At 31.4% G+C, this 19484-nt stretch overlaps 1 protein-coding gene across 2 annotated transcripts in view; it reads left to right on the top strand.

Annotated features, from left to right (window-relative positions):
- The first annotated feature begins 5316 nt into the window (after positions 1–5316).
- The window catches only part of TAF2 (TBP-associated factor 2), a 28110-nt gene continuing 13942 nt past the window's right edge, over positions 5317–19484 (top strand). The window contains exons 1-12 of one of the 2 annotated variants that reach the window (XM_011013392.1): positions 5317–5545; positions 5726–6062; positions 7343–7488; positions 7584–7650; positions 10844–11043; positions 11155–11308; positions 16047–16131; positions 16247–16338; positions 17207–17332; positions 17412–17465; positions 17709–17774; positions 18786–18883. In XM_011013392.1, coding sequence (XP_011011694.1) covers positions 5430–5545; positions 5726–6062; positions 7343–7488; positions 7584–7650; positions 10844–11043; positions 11155–11308; positions 16047–16131; positions 16247–16338; positions 17207–17332; positions 17412–17465; positions 17709–17774; positions 18786–18883 — 1541 coding nt within the window. In that variant the 5' untranslated portion in view covers positions 5317–5429. Of the gene's footprint in view, positions 5546–5725; positions 6063–7325; positions 7489–7583; positions 7651–10843; positions 11044–11154; positions 11309–16046; positions 16132–16246; positions 16339–17206; positions 17333–17411; positions 17466–17708; positions 17775–18785; positions 18884–19484 lie in introns of those variants that run through there. The other variant, XM_011013393.1, reaches the window with a different exon arrangement.

The raw sequence follows: 19484 nt of genomic DNA, 5'->3' as shown, positions 1-19484 counted from the left end.
AGTCGCCAAGGTGATTTAAACACCACTGTAGAAAGCAACATTTGGGCTTCAAACAAAGCCTTACACATCAATTGTATTTTATTTAATAATATTTTATATTTATTAAAATACTAAATTTTTCCTTAAACAACTTGATTATAACAAAAAAAAATAAAAAAAAAAGTATATAAAAAAGTAGATGGTTACTTGTTAAAGAAATTTTTATTTTAAAGATCATTGAGTCATTTCATTATTTTAATAAAAGTGAAAACCCAAAAAAGCCATTCTTGTTTTAAGGGTAATTTAGTTATTTTTTAAAAATATGAAAAAAATAAAATGCCCTTAATTAATATGATATTGACAAATAGACCTTAACTAATAGACCATAATACTCATAATAGCAAGTCTAATAATTTTGTTTGAGAATGACAAAATAACTATTTCATTGTTTCAATCCATACTATTTTGTATCTTGGTCTATAATTAAAGATTGAGCCTAATAAATTTTTATTGATTATCTCATGAATGGTGGTTATCTAAATGCTCAATTTTTAGCTCCTTCTATCGTGAAACAATATCATTTAAATGACTTTCGTGTAGGAGAATAAAAAAACAGAAACATTAATCATTGTTGCATTATATAATATAAAGAGCTTTTAGGATGCTAAACTAGATATTTGATTCAAGATTTGTCATGGGGTGGATAAATTTTTTACATGAAAAAAAATATACAAGCTTTTTAAATGTGTTTTTTAACTAAAAATTTAATAATCATAAATCAAAAGGCCTTATACATATATTTAAATAAATAAATTGAGAACTATATTTTTTAATAAATGTAAAAGAAAAATATTAACACATTTATTCAATTTGTCTTGTTGCGAGTCAAATATACTTTTTCTAATATAAAAGAATGAATTAGTACATGTAATTAATGCATTTTTTGACATCAAGCAAGAAATATAAATGTGAATAAAAATATCAATGTTTACATATAATAAATAAAACAAGAATTATATGTATAAATAAAGACATATAGAATGTCAAGTTAATTTTTAATATAATTGAAAGAAAATGTTGCTAGTGCATTTTACTATATCACGATTGTCTTGATCGAGAAATGTAAATGTAAATAGCAGCATTGGGCCTAGATGGATACCCAATTATTGGGTTCTTTTGCCAAGCAGGTCTTGCTATCTAGTAGTGTTGAGCTTATATAGATATATAGCTGTTGGATTTTTCTGCCAAGACCCTAATTTATTAGGTCTAACAATATTACTAAATCCAATGATAGCGGGTCTAGTGACCAACAGACCCTAGCAACGGTGGGCCTAACTAAAGCACGACCCACTAAAGGTAGGCCCTACTTCTTATAATAACCATGGTTGTCATGAAAATATATTTATTGACTTGTTATATTTTTCATACTATCAAAATACATTAAAAAAATCTACATAAATATTTTTTATAAAAAAATAAAAATATTTAATTCGCGGCATTGTGATGATCACATAGCTAGTAACTAGATAAATCTCTTTGGTTTAACAAGAATGGCTAGAAAACAAAAACACATAAAGAAAACTAACCTAAAGAGAAATGAGATTGCTTATGTATATAGTTTGGTTTTAAAATTGTTGTTGTTGTTGTTCATGTTTCTCTTTTATATCTCTCGATTGTTCACCTCCTTTCAATTTTCATCAAATAAATTATGTTAAAACAACATTAATGAAAAGGAAAAAAAAAAGAACAACGTAAAGAAAGAAATGCATATAAGACAAGCAAAGCCATATAAAATTAAAAACAAAGGAGAGCAATTAACCAAGCACACAAAATCAATTTATGCAATAATAGATGTATCCTGAATCGAATTTATATGTTTATGATCATACAAAGTCAAGATAATTAAGATACCAAAATATTATCTTTATTTACTAATTATTCTTTTTCTTTTTTTTTTTATCCGAGCGAGACAATATAGAATATAACAACATGGGTTATGGATTTACCTACAGGAAAATTCCTTAAAGAGGGACCAATTAAATTTAAAAGAAATTAAGAAAAAGGCATGCTTACTTGGAGACAATGGAAGAATCAGGGGAATCAATAGCCAACAATAAAGGCTTAGAATAAGAAACAAACGTTTGAACTTATGGGGAGTGGTTACTACTTTTAGGTAGGTTATAACTTTATATTTGATTTTTTTTTAATTAGTATGTGTATTCAGGTCGGTTTGTATGTACCTTGATGAATTTCATAGGCCCTGAAGTTAATAACCATATTAATTAGTACTTAAAAGTGTATTTTTATCAAGGTCTTGTATCATCATTTTGCGCTTGAAGTATCAATAACTTCCTAACTAAAACATGTTTTATAATAACAAGTCTGATATCATAAGATACCTTTAATTAATGATAAATGTTCATCCTAAATGCAGGTCTATCACATAAATAAAAGGATTGATTGATGAGTTGAAGTACTGAAATTGAAGGGATAAAGAGAGGGTGAAGCTTAAAAAAGATATGTTAATTTAGTTCAAAGTGGTACACTATTCGATAATTGAATTATAACTGGAGCTGTAAAACTTGGATATAGGTCTGCTTTATATGAATGGAAAGCTAAGATATAGGCCTAAAACTTTCATGCGGAAGGCAAGACTCAATTCTATAGTTTGAAAGTCCAAATCTTAGCAACAACATATAAGTTTAAATTTATCCTACAGCCCAAACACTATTCAATATTTAGCTCATATCTTAAGTTCTAGAAGTCCTCCATTTTTTTTAAAAAAAGAGCTGAGACAATTTCCTAGAACTTTTATGAGTAGGGTTAATTCAGATTCTGAAGTTATGAATGATGTTTTATTTAGACAAAAAGATAAGGATTGTCACCAAGTCAAGATATAGTCACCCACTCAATAATTAGTCATCAAATCAATAGCTCCCCATTTTAGCTTATAAAAAGAGACATTTGCCATGCATTTATGCATCTTGATTTCCAAATCAAGATCATACTCTTGTTTTCTCTTTTTCTCTTTTTGTAATATTTAAGTTTTGCTTTCATTAATATCTTATTTATGCCTTTTAGTTTTTATTTAGTTAATTTTATCTTATTTATGTTCTTATCTTATTTATTTATATTTCTCTCTTTCATTATATTTAGCTAAATTTATTATATCAAGGTGAAAAAGTTACATTAATGGTGTAACAATAAGTATAATATAAACTTAACATGGACTTTAATGTTTGATACTAACATGATTTGTGTTTTTCATCTCGTTCGCTCTTAATACTTTATTTGTTAAATGGTTAATCTAGATTTATGTTGTATAATATTTGGTATAATAAATATTTAGCATTTTCATAATCCAACCGTATGGTGCAACCAACACTTATGCTATGGAATGAACTTGATTTGTTGTTAACATAAGTTATAATCATGAATGCTTGATGATATTTACAAATATTAGCATTATATAAATAAGATAATTAATATAATCAAGTTAACCATTATAATCCGATTAGGACCTTCTTTGTGTGTGGTTTCTAGTTAAGTAATAAAAAGAGTTTATATTGTACATATTTGAAATATCATTAGTAGATCCTCTAATTTTGAAATTTGTTTTTATCATTGTTAAATCTTCACGTTAAATTTACCATCTCAAAGTTTTCATTAACTTCTTCTTCTTTATTATTATTGTTGTTATTGTTTATAATTTATATAATTAACCTTCTTGTGGTTCGACCTTCGTTTTACTAGGTTATTTATTATTTCAACACTCCTGCACATGAGAGAAAATACCAATCTTTTGATAGTGTCACATGTAAGTCTTTAATGATCTTAAAATTAGTAAAACTTAAACTGATAATTTTTAGATAACAAATCTAAAACCTGACCAGCTGAACTACACCTTTTATGGTCAAGCTCTGATTTTATTTTTAAAAAATCAAGAGATAAAATGATTGAGAGAAAAATTGTGGGGGATATGAGTTTAATTTATCCTTTGGGGTGAGAAGAAAGTTTACTATTTATATCTTTTTTTCAACTCGATTTAATCTTGTTTAAATTGGTATGATCAGATTTTTAAAAATTGAAACTAAACTTGATTTTTTTGTTTTAAATTGATTAATTTAATTTTTTATTTGATTTTTAAAATTGTTTTATTTAATTGTTTCGAAATATAATACAAAAAAGATATTTTCACGTAGAACTAATATAATTATAAAATATTGTCAATTGTTTTTACTATAATAGTGGCAAAATTATAATTTTTTATTTTTTTATAAAACAAGTTTTTCTTATTTTTTTATTAAATTTGACATTTTTATTATTTTACATTAGATTTATTTATTATTATTTATTTTTTCTTATCTTTATTTTTTGTAATTTTTTCTTTTCTTTCTTTGCATTTTTAGTCAAAAAAATTAATTTATATTTTTTACACTTTGAATATTTATCACTTTTCACTTAGCATATTTATATTTTTTTTGTTTTTATATTTATTCTTTTGTAATTTATTTTTTTCCTTTACATTTTTGTTTTGGAAAATCATTATACAATAAAAAAATAATGTTTTATTATAGTAATTGTAAAATTATTTTATTTTTTTACTATGTTAAAAATTAATTTGAAATTTTACATATTTTTATTAATATATATAATTTTTATTATATTTTATTATATATAAGCATTAATATTAATATTAATGATTTTTTTTTACTTGATGTTAAAAAATATTCTAATAACATTTACACATTAATTTTTTTAGTTAAACAAAAATTATTTGACTTATAATAAAGTAAGTGGAATAAATATTTTAATATCTTGTTTTTTATATTTAATAATATTAATGATTTTTGATATATTTAATTAAATGTATCTATAGAACTTATGATTATAATTAAAGTTAAAAGAATTAAATTTAAAAGGCTTGTATATTTGTTTTTCAAAAAATAATTATCCAATATAAATTAAATAACTAGTTAATAACGAACCTAATAAAAATATTTAATTGATAGATTTTCACAAACACAGGTGCAAACCATAAAGTAAAAAATTAATACAATGAATAATGAATAAAAAAGAAAAAGAAAAGGTAAAGGCATATCAAAATGCTACTACACCTTGCTGGAAATATTATTTTATAAAAATTTAATTTAATTTAATTGTAAAATTTTAAATTATTTTAACATATTAAATATTATTTTAATATATTTTCAAATAATTATTTATTTTAAAAAACTTATTAACATAGCAAATGCTACGAAAAAACTACATGCACCGTTAAATAATCCTTTCCTCACATGTACGATCCAGATCGAACAGTCAAACATAGGGCCTATCGTCTCCAACGCTGACTGCAATACCAGAGATTTACCCCCATACCTCCTCCTGTATAAATAAAGCCAAGCCACCTCCTCTGTCTTAGAAATCCAGCGGGCTAGCTCACGTAAGCCATGGCTAAGCCTCGTAAGCCGAAAAACGAAGACGCAAAGCCTGAGAACTCCGGTGCCGTAGTTCGTCACCAGAAACTCTGCCTCTCTATCGACATCGACAAGCACCAAATCTACGGGTCCGTTTCCTTTTTCCTTTTTGTTTTATTAATAAATGATTCTGTTTTGGTATTTTTTATTCTTTTTCAGTTCCTGATTATTTAAAATTTATAGAAAATTTCAATTTTAGGGTTTATACTAGATTAACTTTTTTTTTTAAATGAGCTAATGATTTCCTGCAAACATTTTTTTGTGTGTAGTTACACTGAGTTGGAAATTGCGGTGCCGGATATAGGAATTGTAGGGTTACATGCGGAGAATTTAGGAATAGAGAGTGTATTTGTTGATGGTGAAGCTACTGAGTATGAATATTATCCACATCAACAACAAAATGTGGATGGTGAAAAGAGATGGAACTCAGTTACGAGCCCTAGCTCGGCTGCCGATGCTGCTGGCGCTGTGTATTTATCGGCTTTGGAGAGAGAACGTGTTCCTAATTTGCTAATTAATTGTTGTAAAGCTTTTAGGGTTTCAAATGAAGTGCAAGAGATTGTGAATTTGGAGAATGGAGTGCCATTTTCTGGTGAACCTAAGCAGGTTCCTGTGGTTAATCTATTCAAATCAAATGCATCTTGTTTGAATATTTTGATTTTTTTCTATTTTTTTTGGAAATTTAGATTGGATATTTTGATTTTTTTTTTCTGGTTTTTTTAGGAAATTTAGATTGGATTTTAGCTTAATTATAAGTAGATGCTGTTGCATGGAGTGGCAGAGTGCTTTTGTATGTGTGTGTGTTTTTTGATTTGAGAAATTTACTAACTATGACTACACAAGAAGAGTAATGTTGTTGGAATTGAATTTTAATGTCAAATTTTGTGCAGAAAAAAATGGAATTAAAATGTGGGGAATTTTGGGAACTTCTTTGCTGTGAATTATTATGGCTGGTTGGTGATTAGAGAACAAATGTCCTTGTGCTTGCAATTGTTTTAGTGTTGATGATGATTCCTTAGCAAATATGTAGAGAGAGTGGATAGTTCTTTTATTCTAGCTTCCTTTTGTTTGTTTCTTCCCGATGTTGATGTTTGCTCTTACTTTAAGAACATTTTGCCGGTTACTTAATGAGATGTCTTTTTTATAAAAAAAGATAAAATGATGGCATGTGACTACTTTTGATTGATTGTTAAATAATGTAAGTGAAGCTAAATATCAAGCCTTTTGCATAAGTTTCACATGTATGCATCAGTTTGAATTCTTAGGAATACAAAGAGCTATGAAGGAGCATAAGTTGAAAATCTCTATACCCATGATATATATAATATAAAAATTCTTCAAAAGGAGGATTAAGGATTTTTCCTTTAAGTAAATAGAGCATTAGCACATAAAAGAATTCATTATCTTCTACTTTGGCTATAAAAATGCTTTAATTCTTTTTCTTCATTTTTTTTAAATTATACTCATTGGTTCTCCAATCTACATTATAAGTTGTTTTCATTGTAAGCTTCTTTTCTGTCAAATGTCAAAGAAATAGGAATACATAAATGAACATGTCCTGTAATGGGCAGTTAATAATTTATGAAAATTAAGAATATAGGTTAGACTTTCAAACTTTTAATATATCTTGTAAATGCAATTAGCATAAGTTTTTTTTTTTTAACTTTAATTTATTCCTTAACTAGATCTCACATTATGAAATATAATAGCATAGACAAAATGGTTGCGTGTGTCCCGATATTTAGCTTATCTACGAGTGTAACTAAATTTGATTGGATATTGTTGAAGGCTCAAAGCTCTATGTTATATGGTAATATTTCAGCATGAGCTGTCATAATGTGGTTTACTCCTTTGTGGCTTCTCATGTAGGTTCATGTTGGATGCAGAATGTAAAATTGGTGCGCATTAATTATTGGGTAGAGAAAGCAGAGACGGGCATTCATTTTGACAATGAAGTGTTACATACTGATAACCAAATAAGGCGTGCACGTTGCTGGTTCCCTTGTATGGATGAAGGATTTCAGCGTTGCTGGTATAACTTACTTAATTCTTGACATTCTTTTCTAAAGTTCTATAAATTTAGCAATTTATAGGTCCATCTACTAATTTATTTGGCTACTTTTGCAGTTATGATCTGGAGTTTACAGTTGCCCATAATCTTGTTGCTGTTAGTACTGGAAGCTTATTGTATCAGGTGAGATAAATATTATCCCTGTATTAGGACTGCTAATATTGTCTCAAACCCTATACTTTCTGAGTGCTTTTACTGAACTGTATTCATATTCATAATTGATTGAGCTGACTTTTGGCCAAAAAGATGTAGAATTTTAAATTCTTAAAAACTCTCCGATACTTCTAATAAATTGCAATCAACATCCCATATTAAAAAAAATGTGGCTATTCGGTGACCAAATATTATTGAGATGTAGTTTTATGGCACAACAATGCTTCATTGAAAAATCCTTAATTTGAAATGGCAAAAGCAATTGCATATAAGATTCTTGATTGCATCACAAATAGACATGAAGGTGTGGAGGGACATGAGCTCAAAAATAATCTATGAGCTCAATTGTCATGTTAAATGATATTGGTTGAAGGGCATTCCCTAAGTTTTTTTTTTTGACATTTACTTAGGGCACCTAATTAAAGGTGCTTAGTTACAGTGTTTGAACTCCTAATCTATCAGTTTTTAAATCTCACTTTGGCACTTGGAGATAAAGAACCCAACCAGTGATTACGTTGCTAACCAATGATTACTTGGCATAACTCTAGCAAAATCTTGTTTCTAGTTTCAGGAATTGCATTAGTTGTAAAGGTGCTTAGTTAGAGTGTTTGAACTCCTAATCTATCAGTTTTTAAATCTCACTTTGGCACTTGGAGATAAAGAACCCAACCAATGATTACATTGCTAACCAATGATTACTTGGCATAACCCTAGCAAAATCTTGTTTCTAGTTTCACTGCGTTTGGGAATTGCATTAGTTGTTAGTCTTCCAATTCATGGGATACCATCCATGTTACAAACCGGTTTGATTTCATGTTGGTGCATCATTTGCAGGGATAGGTTCAATTCACACTCATTGCATGCATCCTTGGGGTTGAGGCTTTGTTTGGTTTATATTTAACTTGAGAGGTTGGTTGATTAGCCTTGGTAAGGACAAAAAAATTGATCGTTATGGCTTAACAATATATCCTGAAAACTCAATTAATAGCCAAATGTAAGGTAATTTTTGCAAGTTAAAGATTGCCTATCCCCCTTCTTGAACTATAGTAAAATCTCAAAAGGACTTGTGACTTTTTTCTTTTGCCTTTTACCTTTTTTATTCGACATTGATTTACCTGAAAAGAAAAAGATGAAAGATGAAGTAAAGGAGTTATTGCCTATCACCTAACATTTACAGGTCCTTTGATAGGTGTTATTGCATGGTGATCATGGCTTGTTGGTTACAACCTGATAACAAAGTGCAAGCTAACTTGCTACTAGAGAAAGTAGCTTGTGATAAAGTGCATTTCACCAATTTGGCCCATATTTACCCAATAGGCGTTATCATTGTCAAAAAGAAAGGTTTGATGTGTAGTAGTTAACTCGCTTTTTTGCTTGACACCATAACCAATTTTGTGTAACATTTAGGTTATGCAATCGCTGTGTTCTTTTTTTCTTCAAAATATTTATCATAATGAACTAGTGGGTGCTCACACACACATGTACTGATGTATATATGATATTTGGGTGCAATGCACACATTTTTCTGGGACTTGTTAGTGTAGACATTGCAAATTGTTATTTGTCCAATAGAGTCAGGTTGCTTGATCTTTTGTTGGAGTGTTTTCTATGTCCTCTCACAAGCAAGGACCTTTAACTCTTGAGAGCAGAAGATTGGGGGAATTGCAAGCTGCAAGCTAAATATGACACTAACTTGGAGTTCCAATAGTTTAAATACCTGGACCGAATAAAGTGTGTAATTGATGAATGTGTCCATGTCTTTGAAAAGAAAAATTAATGGTGTAGTTCGTGTTCAGGATACACATGATTATTGAATGCAACCAGGTCATTGAGAGAGAAAACTAGTTAATGTGAAATGAATTGTGGATGTAGTTCTCATAAATTCAACATATCAATCAAAGTACTAGAGTATTATCTATTTCACCTATTTTGTTCTTTTAGAAAAAAAGCAACATGATGGAATGGTGCCTTGTCGACATTTTTCTACCTGTTGACTTTAACAAATTACCTAGTGTCATTTCAGTACTACTAAGAATGTTTTTTGGTTGAGTATATTGAGAATTTGATATATGCATTTGTCTTCAAAGACAGGAAGTCATATGACATGAAAGTAGGGATCTATGAGAGTGAAGTTGGTGGAGATCAATTCTGTAGTCTTAAAAGATATGAAGTCTTGTAGAATGAAAGTGGGAAATATGAAGTCATGTAGAATGAAAGTGGGAATGATTGTTGAAAGTGAAGTTTGTTGAGATAAATGCTTTAATCTTAAAAGATATGAACTCATGTGGAATGAAAGTTGAAATGACATTTGAGGACTATAATCTTAATGTTGCTAGGGTCAAATTTTATTCTAGGTAGCCTTTTTGGACGAGTGGGAAAAATGCAATAATTTTCATTGAAGAGGAAAGGTTATTAACTACTTTAGATGAGACAAAAGTTAGGAATTGTTAATTACATGGTTAAGAATGTGATAATTTTCAGTTTGAGATGCATGGTAAGATGTTCTACCAGATGCTTGCTTACATGTGGATAGTATGAAAGCAATGAAAAAACTTATGATTTCCGAGATGGGTAGCAAAGCATCAAGAAAGTTATTAATTTACTCAACTATGATGACTAAGCATATCGATTCTCTTCAATTTGGATTCCTTTGAATTATTGTAAATTTGTTTGGAAGGAATGTTATGTAGCCTTTTGCGACTTTTCTTTGTTTTGGCTGTGAGTAAAATTGTTTGATATAAGTTGCTAACAATCCTAGATCACGAGTTTTCTTTTTATTTTTTGTCATAATCTTAGTTGAAGACTTAATTTAGGTGTATGAGATTTGACTCTGAATCACTCCTTTTGGAATTTGGGATTTGGAATGTACATTGATGATTATTGCCACTTTATCCATATACATATTATTAACAATTTTGGTGTAATTAAATGCTTTTTGAATTTATAGTATTTTTTTACTCTTGGTTTAGTGCTCCCTCACTCACATAAAGTGAGATCTATAGGTAGTGTGTGAGTGTGGGAGTGCTGTATTGGGAGTGCCTAATAATAAAATGAGCATCATGCTTGTGGATGTTGTGAGCAAAGATGTTGTTGTCGACCATGTATTAGGCTTTTAGTTTTTATTAATTTTAACTTTCCATGTTTCATTATTAACATATTGCAGGTTCTAAGCAAGGATGATCCTCCTCACAAAACATTTGTCTACAGATTAGATGTTCCTGTGACTGCTCAATGGATATCTTTGGTGGTTGCACCATTTGAAATACTTCCTGATCCTCATGTTGCTCTCATATCACACATGTGCTTGCCATCTAATTTGTCAAAGCTCCGGAATACCATCAAAATTTTTCATAATGCATTCAAGTTTGTAATCTTGGCCATCTAACTCTTGTTTTCAAATGGTTTTGACAGTTGAAATAGATATTCTGAACATTAGCTTGTATTGTTTACTGATTTGCTATATACTTTCAACAGCCATTATGAAGAATACCTTGATGCAAAATTTCCATTTGGATCATACACACAAGTTTTTTTAGCTCCTGAGATGATTGTATCCTCGACAAATCTAGGAGCTTCAATGGGTGTCTTTAGCTCTCAAGTTTTATATGATGAGACGGTTATTGATCAGGTGTGCTCACTTACTAAATTTATAGATCTTGCACACTTTAGATATCCCATGCAAATAGAGTCTCATGAGTACTTTTTGTGTAATTTATGTTTAAATATATTGTCAGAAGTGTTATTTTCCTGTTTAAATATGGGAGCCTATTTGAAACATAAAACATGTATCATGCATTTAATAATGTTAAGGCCAACAAGGGTTATTTACAACCATGTAAACTAATTATTACTTGCCTGGGCATAATTCATTTTGATCTTTATCCTATCATGCTAATGTTGAACTATTTATGTCTTTTTTTTTTAACATGATATTGTACTTTTTAGTGTCTATGGCTTGTTAGACTTTTTTTGTTTTTCTAGTCCTTTGAAAATGATAATGGGATGTTTATTAGAAAAAAAGAAAAGGTATTGGTACTTAACTTGCGAACTAAAGAAGTTTTACAAGAGTGCTACTAGTTAGTTGTTCAAAACCAAGGTAAAAAGATCCAAAGGAGTTTGTTTTACTTTTGATTTGAGGAAGAAGTTCCATAGGTTGGTCAACTTTTGTTATTCATTGAAAACAACTCATTGATATTGCCCTTGTGAATAGATCCCTTTAACTTCTCTTGTCTTAGGTCATGATAGGTCATGATTGGCAAGTTGTGATGAAATGGTTGAATTAATTTTGAGGAAGTCAAAATCTAGGTGAGACACATTGTGTTTTATAATCTCACTAGGCTATGCAACCTTCGTGTTAGCGTATCTCAAGTAGGTATGCTATTGTATAAAAGAGGAATGCCATGGATTGAATCGACTGATCGACACAACTAATGAAGGCTGAAAAATCATAGTGTGCTAGAGCAAGCCTCTTTATAAAATCATAAGCATCCTCTAATGCTTCAAGATTAGGGACACTTCAAGCTCTTATCTTTGCATCTTGCCTTTATGTTTTATCGACCCCAACAAAACTAAACTTGAGCAATTTCTGTTCGTTTGTATACCATTGATCCCTTTGGGAAGGTTAAAGTTGAATCATACCTAATCGAAGAATTTGATCATGGACAGCTCTGATTGGACTTCTTCATAAGCTAGCCTAAGGCCATAAACCAGCTAATGGTCTTTCAAAGCCTTCCCATTCTTAAGCTAGTCAATATAAATAAAGGTAGGAAACTAGACTGGCCCTCTTGCCTCGTTTCATCCACCAAGTTCTTAGTTCAAAGAAGAAGCCTCCAACTACCTAGAGGAACCTACTCTTCTTTGGTTTCAGAATTGGTTGATGAACAAGATTTATCTATTGCCTTTCATTGACCTCATAGCCTATATTTGACAAGGACAATCATTGCCAAGGTTGAAGCATGGTTTACTGGATTTCTTGTTGCCGAAACTATGAATTTGCCTATAGACCTATCTGAGTAGAGGCTGTAGTTTGGTAGTGCTAAATTGATGAAGGTCTTTCCCTTGATGAAAGGGATTGGTCTGTGACATGGGTTGACTCTGATAGGAGGCTTTGAGATTGTGGGTAAGTCTGAATTCTAGGTGCAAGCTAATTAGGTTGATAAAGGGGTCTCATGTGAGACATCTTTGAAGCATTGCATCTTTCCAGTTGAAAAGCTAGTAATGCGGGAAGGTTTCCCAAGCTTGGGACTTTGATCAATGGGCACTGGAGGGAGGCATTAACATGCAAAAAAGCCTTATTTTGGGTTTTTTTCAGGAAGAGCCCACCAAGCACAAGGAAGGCCGCTCTTTGTCTTGTGTGAGAGCTTACATTACACTAGCCTATCTATCAATAAAATCTCTTAAGAGAAGAAAGAATAGACAAGTCTATTTAATTAGTCAGAAATCAATATCTAGAAAGTTGCGCCCAATAGAGCGTCAACCTTGAATAGATCCATAAGTGGTCTCATGAAGTTGATCACTGTACACCTACGATCCTATTTTATTGCTTAACACATGTGAGTAGAATGTTGTTTTGTCTTTTAGAAAGGGAAGAAGCGGGGTAGAGTAAGGGTCAACTTGTTAGGCTTGTGCCTTGAAGTTATAGGTTTGAAAGTTTCTCCATTTTCATTCTCTGTTGGCCAGACAACAAGACTAAGATGAAGAAGAAAATGGTTTGGTAGTGAGGGCAAGCCTCTTTCATCATCATTTCATCATCAGGGTCCCTTTTTGAATACATCCTTCCTCTGACTGTAATACCCCTCTGGCAGGCTCTTGGAGTAGTTCACAAGAGCTTAGATTGCTTCCTACTACCCCTCTGGCAGGCTCCTGGAGTAGTTCACAAGAGCTTAGATTGCTTCCTACTCTTACTTGGAAGAGTGATTTCTTATCTCTCCGAGTATTTTGAAGCTAGGATGAAAGATGTCTAGTAGTTGAAAGGACCTTGGTATTTAAGTGATCTTTTTATAAACATGTTACAAGGGCCAGACCTTTGAAGGGTTGATTTTTCCTTTCCAACATTTGAAGAGTCTTGCCATCCCTGCATCTTGAGTGATTTCCCACTTGAATGTTGATAATTTCACTATAGAAACTTTCTCCTTTCATACGGTGGGTGTTAGTTGGATTGAGCAATCATGCAAGGTCTGGTTGATGTCTACATTTTGTTGATATATGAGAGAATCTTTCGACTTTACCTTTCTTTTCTCCTTTTTTTCAAACTTTCACTGTCTGGAAGATTCTTAGGAACCCTTATTAGATGTTTATGGGTTTACCTTTTTTTAAATGAAATCGTGTATGCTAAGGACTATGCTCTCAAATCTAAAAGATTAAGGATCTGGGTTATGGTACTCTTTCTCTACAGAGCACATCTTGGCTGGATTGGTAGTTTAAGGATGAGGAAGCAACATGGATAGTTATGGGGTTGACAAAGGAGCCACTCTTTATCTAGAGAGCACATCTTGGTTGGATTGGTAGTTTAAGGATGAGGATGCCACTTAGATAGTTATGGGGTTGACAAAGGAGCTCTTAGCCTGGATGGTTTCTTTGTTTTTATTTTTTATTAAAACTATCAAAATCATTGAAGATGATCTTGTGATTTTTTTTCATGAATTTTTCTCTAGTAGTTGATAAGTGTTACTCCTACTTCGTTACTATGTTCCCCCAAAAGATTGTTCTACTGGATTATTTTGGTTATATGACTGCTTAAAGATCTTGGATGGGTCTTGGCTAGTTGACCATGTGTAGTGCTTGGTGAGTTATGTGTCATTTATACAATGGCTTTATTGTTGGTTGATGGATTTTATATGTAGCTGGTGGGGAACATAGTGATGGCAGGATGGAGATATAGAAAGAGTTGATGTTTAAGCTGGATTAGAAAAGTCATGCAATTGAGTCACTACAATTTTCTTGCTAGACTAATGTCTTGGTTTACTTGATCTAGAGGTATGTGTAAAGAGATCCTTTTTCCTTTTTTGCTTACAATAATGGTGGTTCATATGCTTTTACAAGATTATATAGGGGAGAGAGGTTTAGTTAAAGGGAAGCTGGTCCTTTTACAGAATATTTCTTTCTCACTAGAAAATCTATTGACATCTTTTTTATTTTCTATATAATGTTAGCCATAGTATTATTATTAGTATTTGCTAGTATTGGTATGATTTACCATCATATTTTGCTTCCTTATCTGCATGCAATGTGCATGAATGACAATGGCTCATCTTTGTAGTAGTAATATATGTATTGATATTTAAATCACCCTTCCTAACCACAAGGGGGATGGATCGGTCTTAATTCATGCTTAAGAGTCCAACATTTTATCCCTGTTTAAGAATCTATATGTGGTCGCAAATTTGACTTAGACTTAGAAGGTGACACTTAACAACCGACACTTTATAGCATAAGGTCATTTCAACGAGTATGAAACTTAAACCAATGAATGGATGTCTATGTTAGACTTGCTATCATTCTTGTTAGAGCCCATGGAAATTCATTCATCTACAGGTTTCTTGCTCTCATTCATTTCTTGGAGGACCCGTTGATAACTAGGTTTTCTATTTCTGTTGTCTTTATCATTTTTATTACCATGCAAAAAAGTTGATAGAATGCTTTGTTTCACCTTTTAATGGAGTCTAGTAAAGGGCTTTTGAATAAGCAATAGTGGGGCTGAAATGTTGCCCAGACTTTCATTTTGAGAATATTTTGATATCGTGGAGGATTTTTTCCTGATTAAACACTTCAATAACTCACTCTTGCATACAAACATGATAATAACCTCTTCTATGTTAAAAAAACCTTTCACCTAAAAGAAAACCTACTTGAGTTGCTCCATGTTTGCTGATTTTTCAGCAAGGTGTTTGATTAGAGGTTGTAAAAATGTTCTGTAAGGAATAATGTGTTCTATGTTAGTGACTTGATACATCTTTGTAAAATAAATCTGTTAATATCCATAAAGAATGTTGCAATCTTCTCCCAATTTTGTTTACATAAATTGGGAACACTATATGAGATTGTGAGTTTAATGTGAATGATGTTATTCAGATATTGAAGAAAATATTGCAATATTGGCATGAAGGTGAAAGATAATTTAGAATAGGAAACTGTAAACTTGAACTTTAATGCATGAGCTTCGTCATCCCCCCTGCCCCTCTTTTTTATTAAGTTTTTAATGCTTGGGTAAGAAATTAATTATTTAAAACTTCACTTCTATGCAAAGTTTAATGCATAAAATGTAAATTGGGAGCATTATTTGTTGTCTCTTGTCAATGACTGTCTTGCATGCTAATTTCGTTGTAGACGTGTTGCATTCTCAATTTTCACCATTGTTTTTGTGATAGGCCATAGACACTAGCATTAAACTAGCTTTTGCACTCGCAAAACAATGGTTTGGCGTATATGTCACTCCCGAGGAACCTAATGATGGTAAGTCTAGTAAAACATGGCACCTTATACTTGACTAAAATTTAAACAATTTGTATGAATTTTGAAAAATGCCAATTATTTTATTGAGACACGTTTGTTTGGTGCTTATTGTCAGAATGGCTTCTGGATGGGCTTGCTGGCTTTTTGACAGAGTTATTTATAAAGAAGTTTTTAGGAAATAATGAAGCTCGCTATCGCAGATACAAGGTTAGAACATTTAAAGTGTTTAATTTGGTGGATAGGCTAATTGCTTATCCAATAGTGGTCAATGCCATGGAGAGCAGTTTTATATTTTGATTTACCATCATTGTTTATAATGTTTTTCATTTTTATGTTGAGGTGCATCTCATTGGTGTTCTTGACTTTGAATTCTTGCTATTGGCTTGGCTTGCATGGATGCATGCATGCAAGCTTTTGATTTCTTCCTTATGAAGCTCATACATGTATTGTTTGCATGGACTCAGGCAATTCTTATATGGTGTGATGTGTCATGAGTGAGCATGTATTCTTTGTGTCTGGGTATTATCATTTATCAAAACAACAAATTCTTTAAGCACAATATGTGTAATGGTCTAGAGAGGCTTTTCCATATCTCATGGTTTGATGCTTTAATATTTCCTAGTTAGCTTAATTGAATTAGTGTTTTACTTTTTAGAAATCCTAATACTTTTAATGTTGTATCTCCCCTTTGGTGTTTTCATTTTTCAGCTCTTTATTAACTAAAAATCCTATCTCAGCCTTCCATATTCCATAAATATCAAAATTATCCGCATAACTGAGGCCTTCCATATTCCATAGATATTAAAAATAACCGCATAACTAAGGTAGAAGAATTTTCTCATTCCCTCATGATATTTGATCTAGAATGAGACTCTTGGAAGATCTCTTTTGATAGGCATGTTCTTCACTTCTCTCATGCTTTAGAACTTGTTTTGTTTTCTGTTTATTCTAAGTTCTTCTTTCATCTTAATTACAACCTGTCTTCTCCTAATGATATAAACTGCAAATTGTTGATTGTCAATGTTTATGTTTCATTTTTAAAGATGCAAGTGAACATTATATTCTGGATGTGCAGGCTAATTGTGCTGTTTGCAAGGTAGATGATAGTGGTGCGACAGCTTTGAGCTTCTCTGCTTCTTGCAAGGAACTGCATGGAACCCATAAAATTGGTCTTTATGGGAAAATAAGATCTTGGAAGTCTGTAAGTTTGTTTCCATATTTTGTTTAAATAAAGAACTTCCATATGCATTCCTTAAGGCTGACTGGTTGATTTTCAATAGGTGGCCATATTGCAGATGTTGGAAAAGCAAATGGGTCCAGAGTTTTTCCGCAAGGTAAAGATCTAGCTGCTTGCACTTTAGGTTGATGCATGAATGTTTTGTGGCATATCACACGACTTTTATTGTTTATAGATGGATGACTTGAACTCAAAAGTGATGCTTTGTGTTTTCATTGATATCAATTTTTGTAGAGATTTCTTGAAAAATGTATGGCATTGGTTATTTATGGAGTGTGAAATTTTTTTTTTTTTAACTTCTGATTCCATTATCCATATTTTTGTTTATTTTGAAATGCAGATTTTGCAAAAAGTTGTTTCCCGGGCTCAAGATACAATCCCTGTCAGATCACTCAGTACAAAGGAGGTGATTATGTTTTGCCATAGTTATTCTATTCCATATTTTCCGTTTTGTCGATTTACTCTGTATTTTAGTAATTACTACTACGGTAGTGCGCATTGCATATGTTCAACCTTTTTCTTTAAATGATGATAGATTAGAAAGCTGAAGTATACTGGAGTAAACAATAGATGCCTCCAGATAGCGAAGGAATTTAGCTTTAAAAATTCAGGCTTTCTGTAAAATTTCAATAGGATAAGAATCAATGTATTGAAGAAGCCAATTCATTAATGATGTGAAAATTGTTTTTCCAACCTTCGGATATGAAGATTTAAACCTTTTAGAAAGCCTTTCATCTGCCTCAAACCAGATAGTTAATATACAAGACAGCATAATAGTTTTTTGTGTGGCACATCTCTTTGCTTATCGAACATTCCTTATCCTTAACAGCATGACACAATTTTGAGTCAGCCTGAGTATAATCCAATTGACAGAGAGTAAGAAACCAAACAACACTCTTTACTAGCAACTGTACAATGCAGAAGCGAGTGATTCACTGTCTTGAATTGCATCAACAAAAACAACATTTGTCAACTGCCAGCTTCATTTTATCACATTATCCTTGGTTCACCTAACGCTGAAGTCCAACTGAAAAGGTCATTTGTTAGATGGTATCCACGCATATACTTTGCCTCAAAAGTTTTTGATTGAATTATAGAATAATTGTGCTTGTTTACTAGAAAGATGTATTTGATTTTAGTTTCAGGATCTGTACATTGCTCCTCATCTTATTACAAGTAATACTTCTTTTAACTGTAAAGCTAACACATTAGTGAAGAGAAGAAAAGAAGGATTATAGTGTAGGTTCACAATTTGCCTAACTACATATTTTGGAACTTTTTTTTTGCCTAAGGTAAATCATCTATTAATTTTTGCTGCATGATGTATTTACATTTTATATGTTACTCTTGTGAATTTTGCAGATTTTTGATACCATATTGTTCATTCTATTTTAATTTCATTTATTGTGAGATGCAGTTCCGGCACTTCGCTACTAAGGTTGGAAATCTTGAGCGTCCATTTGTGAAAGAATTTTTCCTGCGATGGGTCTGCTCTTGTGGATGTCCAGTGCTAAGGTATATGGTTTGTGATCTACATATTGCTTGTCTATTGGCAAACCAAGATTCAACTCATGAATTGGAAAGCTCATTTATAGAATTATAATTTGTTTCACATCGTGAATTGAAATATTGAGAGACAATTGAAAAATACATTAGAAATGATAGATGACATGCTAAACTTGTAAAATGAAGAAAACATGTATCACTTCCTCTATAATCACTTGGTTGATAAAATTCTGCAAATACTTTAACAACTTCAGACATTGTTCTTTGATACTTTAGCGCATAATGCATCCAAAAGCCAATTTCTAAGTTGTTGAAATATTAAGCCTTTCGGTTATAATACAAAAATATTGTTAGCATCTGTTCTGTTTACCCCCCACTGTTAACGACCTCTTTTTGTCTCCCGCACAACATTCATCTTCCTTTTCTACTGAATGATAACAAGTTCTCTCAAGCAGGGTTGGGTTCATGTTTCTTTAATGCAATCTGCTTCCCCTCTATACTCTAACTCTGCTCTATTTCTTCTGATGACTTGGAACCGCCATTCAGAAACTCATGATTTTTTTCCTGGTTATCTCTTCCCATTATTGTGATCAATTAACTTTCATTTCCT

Source organism: Populus euphratica, unplaced genomic scaffold, assembly GCF_000495115.2.
Source record: "Populus euphratica unplaced genomic scaffold, PopEup_1.0 scaffold866.1, whole genome shotgun sequence".
Taxonomy (NCBI): Eukaryota; Viridiplantae; Streptophyta; class Magnoliopsida; order Malpighiales; family Salicaceae; genus Populus; species Populus euphratica.
This window is presented reverse-complemented; position numbering and strand designations above follow the sequence as displayed.